This window comes from Atta colombica, unplaced genomic scaffold, assembly GCF_001594045.1.
Source record: "Atta colombica isolate Treedump-2 unplaced genomic scaffold, Acol1.0 scaffold14, whole genome shotgun sequence".
NCBI classification, from domain to species: Eukaryota; Metazoa; Arthropoda; class Insecta; order Hymenoptera; family Formicidae; genus Atta; species Atta colombica.
Window position 1 is genome coordinate 736,115 of NW_017259228.1, and position 5,167 is coordinate 741,281.

Consider the following 5,167-nt stretch of genomic DNA (forward strand, 5'->3'; position numbering starts at 1 on the left):
TAAGTTAATATTTGCTATTGAAATAGACAGTTTTTCTTAGTAGTTCTGTTATATGTAAAAGTAATATTCTTCTCAAGAAATTTTATGTGAATTAGTTTTACATAGATTGAGCATGCTTGTCTACAATTTTTAATCTTTCTATTCACTATCGTATAAATTTTTCATGAGTTATTAATAGAATTATTCTGCTTCCTAGAGAAAAGTACTCTTAATATGCTGGTACTTTCAATATACTGGTATGCCATATTAATCAGAGACGAGCAACCTTAGACGAGAGGCGTTTCCGTTACATGCTTGTTCGTTGAAATCATGTTGCTCTAATTATGATAAATTTCACGCTTTAATTTTTCATGTTATTATTTATTATTATTGTATTGAAAAAAATCTCTGGTTGAAAATCGACGAAATTCTAATTGTATCAATCAGAATTCAATTATCTCAATTAAAATTCTTGTAAATTTAACTAGGAAATTCTGATTCGTTTATTTTCAATCAAAATTCCAATTAATCAAACATTTTTTTTCAGTGCAAATAAATTATACATTTAAAATATTATTAAAGTAAAATGATGATATTATAAATCTCGAATTTGATACAGTATACAGAAAAATATAGTCAAAGTATAATTAGAAAAAATTAAGATTAAAATTAACGATTTATTTGTATTATTCCTCTCGTTAAGCTTTACGTAAATTACGAAAGATTTGTTACATTAAAATGTCCGATTCAAAAGTGATGAGAAACATAAAATTTTGAACGCTTATACTTTCTTATTATATGAGATCAGATGAATTTGTTATTGAAAATGCACTTGAATAAAAATTATATTTAAAAAAATTATAATATTAAAAAAATTTAATTAATTTAATTAATAAATTAAATTATAATTATGACATATATTAAAAAAATTTTGCATGATTGCATTTTATTGTGACATTATATTTCGCTTAATGTCGTTTATGATGCATTTGACCTAAATATATTTTGCTTTTACAGCAATAGTTCGATTGTATTTAAAAAAGCTACGTAACAACTAAGAAACTAAAAATACATCAATTTAAGTAAATTTTTTTCAAAAAATGTTAAAAAGTATATTATAAATAATTTTTGTATGTTATAAGTAGTAATGTTATAAGTAGTAATGTTATAAATATGTTATAAGTAATGTTATAAATAATTTTTTCGAGACAAAAGTATATAAATACATATTAATACGAAGGATTCATAATTATTAAAAAATAAAGAAATAATAGCAATTTTCAAAATTGTTGAACAGGTGTCGTAAAATTGTCTCTTATGTCTCTCCATATAACGTACAGCGGCGTTTTATTAAAGAAGGATTTCTCGTTTAACTGCATCTGTACGAAATTTATTTCATCGAGTCACCGGTTTTTATTCAAGTCATTACTTTCGCGGCCATTACTTGTCAGCTTTCTCAGTTCAGATCGCAACATCGGCATGAAATTTACGTGATGCAATTCCATAATGTACAACTCAACGACGAGCTCACTAATGCATTTACGATCCAACTCATTGACAATCTGATTTGTTATAAGCGTTACTAGTCTCTCAAGGTCTCGGTAAAGATTAATTAGAAATCTTGTGAATGCTGAATGCTATCTTGCTTTGTCTAATATGAGTTACTTTCAAGTTCTTACGTTAATTTTTCTTTCTTTCAGCCTTCACTTCTTTTGCATCGTTAGTTTTCATTGTCATATCATGATCTCATATCTTTGATCGTTCTTGACAAATACATAATGCATCCACATCTAATACATATTTTCTTCATGTTTTTGAATTTGATAATGTTTATTACATAAATTTATAAAACAATGAAAATGAAAATCTATTTACGTTATTACAAATGTTTACTTTCACTGATTCATGCATTTTCACTCGCTTTGCATATTAATCTTCTTAAGATTTTGTAATAATATTATCAGGTATCATCGCATCGGATAGAATATTAGAAATTATTATTGTGACAATTAAATTTGAAAAGATCGATTAAATAATGAGAAACAAAAAATCGATTGAAAAATTGATAAGACACAAACAATTTTATAATTATGCGATCGTGATTGACATTTGATAAATAACATCTACATAAAAATTATGCATTTCGCGGATTTTCTCCGTGTCCAGATCCATTCTTGGAATGCCAACGTTTCGTGAACCTTGCAGTCCACTTCATCAGAGCGAGGAGCAGTCTGATACGTATCAATATCAGAGTATCAATATCATTCCAAGAATGGATCTGGACACGGAGGAAACTCGCGAAACGTATAATCTTTATATAGAAAGCACCCGTGGAAGTCTCAAGAATATTAAATAATATCTACGTAAGCATGTGTTGTATGCACTTCGTTAGTTCGCAATAATTAAGCAGTTAACGAGAATGCCAATATTTTCAAAGCAAAACAGGCATTCGTCCTCTTTATAATGGTACAACAATAACTAAGCACACTTATATATCCGCGCATACAATTGAACATTATTATAAATAACTGTTTATTATTGAAGAAATCCTTTATCTTGGCTATTCATTAATTTTTAAACGTTTCGATATGAATAGAAAGTTTTCTCTAAATCGCTTGAATGAAAAAATTATCGCGTATATATAGAAATTATTAATTCCATTAATTCCATTATTAATTCCAAAAATGTTTGTAATTATTTATACTTGCAAATATATATAACCAAATTTATTTTTATAATTTACAATTGCAAGAAATAGATAAAACTTGAAGATATTAATATTATTTTACCAAAATATTAATAAATTTAGAAGACGATTTCAATTAATGATTAGTTTTTTCTACATGAAAACCGTTTACATCTTTATTTAGATTTATCCTTAATTGTTTTCTTCGAGATTTCAAATATTATTATTTAATATTATCATTCTCATTTTTTGCAACAGTAATGATTGTTATACATTCATAAATCCGTAGAATTTGGGTTAGTTCGATACTGTAAATATTAAACTTTTTATTTAATTAATTATTTATTTATTAAATATTTATTTAATTTAGCAACAAACACATACACAATACATTTTGTAGTGATTAGCAATACTTATACGAATTTACATTTTTATTTACACTTATTTAATACATAATATCAAAAAACTCCTCAGCTTAAACTCTCATAACTTATAATTAGAATCATCATTAAACAGTAATACGAAATATTCTTTAATTATTTTTTACTACCTTCTGTCGATGCAGTATTAATACTGTCATTCCCATTTCTAATGTGTGTGTCCATCCTTTGTCACTTCTCCTTTGCCAATAAAAGAAAACAGCCTCTAATTTCTTCTACTTCTTGTCTTACGTTATCCAAATTAATGGAGTAAGAAAGATCAACAGGAATCGAGTAAATATGTTTCGAGTTCTTCCGATTCCCTAACGTGTTACCCAGATCAAGATTTTGAAGTAAACTGAGTTATACGTCTGCAGTCGAGTGATATGCTCGGCGAGGCGCCAATGAAAGCGACGGAAGGGAAGGCCGAACGACGGCCGAAGCAAGGAAAAGAAGAACACAACGAATATAAAGAAGGGGGAGGACATTTGAGGAAGTGAAATGGACGTGTGCGTGTACAAGATTTGAAAGAGGCAGAGAGAAAGAGAGAGAGAGAGAGAGAGAGAGAGAGAGAGAGAGGAGGAGAGGGGAGGAAGAGAGAGAAGTCAATAGAGATACGTGAGGACCACGAGATCCGTGTCATTCTCATTCACCATCTCGGGTCCAGGTGTACCTTGGTACGAGTTGAAACTCTTCGTATATATAGTCTGTAATAAAAAGGAATGTGAGATACAACTAATAAAGATGTAAATGGCTTTCATGTAGAAAAAACTAATCATTAATTGAAATCGTCTTCTAAATTTATTAATATTTTGGTAAAATAATATTAATATCTTCAAGTTTTATCTATTTCTTGCAATTGTAAATTATAAAAATAAATTTGGTTATATATATTTGCAAGTATAAATTACAAACATTTTTTTAATTAATAATGGAATTAATGGAATTAATAATTTCTATATATACGCGATAATTTTTATAAAAAATCTTATTTATGTTTTTATATTTTTATTAAACGCTACTCATATATAATTAAGATATTATTTGTTGATTGATGTATTTTAACTGTTATTAATTTCCGATTTGATTCTTTCAAAAATGCAGCTTGTTAATATTTGGAAATAATACGTCAAAGTGACCAATTGAATACCTTCATCATATTTCTTATCGATGTTTATTTCATATCACGTATACATTAACGTAATAAAACTGAATAAGTCTCAAGATGAATCATCAATTTATTAAATACTATCCATTTTTATATCATGCACATAAATGCGATAGCACTATGACGTACCAAATGTCAACGGAATATTGATTTAGTAAGTATACGTAAGATACGCCTGATAAGCAATATTGCAAGTAGATGACGATTTCATAATTCATAATCCATAAAATTGATTTGATTTCGGCTTATCATATTTAACTAAAATATCTTTATTTAAAAAAATTTATGGAAGTGACAAAGTAATATGCGCAATTTCAAATTATTAATCTATTATAACTAATTAAACTAAGCCTCTATATATATATATAAAACTTATTAATATTATTAACATTATATTGACTAATGGCAGTGTAATAATGCTATTTTTAATTAAGTCAAATAATATTATTAATTAGTAACTATTATTTATAACTCATAATTAATATTTTACAATATATATATTTATTAATACATAAAATCGATTCCCCCAATCTAACATTCAATTCTTTTTCGAAGAGATTCATGCTCTAGAATTAACGTTACTATTACTAACAGTGTAAACAATTACATAATTGCCACGTCTCATTGCGTCTCATCAATCAAAATTATATACAATTAATATTCCTATAATTATCTCATAATTCATCTTCCAGTTTTGTAATGCACATAAGACAAATAAGCATCTGCTCCATGCAATAATCCCACGACGCCACTTAGGATCTGCAATATAAATCAATCACTTTTAACGTCTTTTCAAATAAAATACTCCCAATTAAAAATATCTATCAAAATCAATATTAGTTGTTTTTTACTAATAAACTTTCGTTTTTTTGCTGTTCAACATACGGATGTCATGTCGGATTATTATAAATTATA

The 5,167-nt window shown here is 26.9% G+C and overlaps 2 protein-coding genes across 2 annotated transcripts in view; both read right to left on the reverse strand.

Moving 5' to 3' along the window:
• LOC108684747 overlaps window positions 1-3,460 on the reverse strand; it is a 5,046-nt gene extending 1,586 nt beyond the window's left edge. Inside the window, exon 1 of the mRNA XM_018189210.1 lies at window positions 3,216-3,460. Coding sequence (XP_018044699.1) covers window positions 3,216-3,270 — 55 coding nt within the window. The 5' untranslated portion in view covers window positions 3,271-3,460. The remainder of the gene's footprint in view (window positions 1-3,215) is intronic.
• A 1,321-nt stretch (window positions 3,461-4,781) lies between these two features.
• Window positions 4,782-5,167, reverse strand: part of LOC108684743 — a 1,997-nt gene continuing 1,611 nt past the window's right edge. The window contains exon 4 of the mRNA XM_018189206.1: window positions 4,782-5,011. Coding sequence (XP_018044695.1) covers window positions 4,934-5,011 — 78 coding nt within the window. The 3' untranslated portion in view covers window positions 4,782-4,933. The remainder of the gene's footprint in view (window positions 5,012-5,167) is intronic.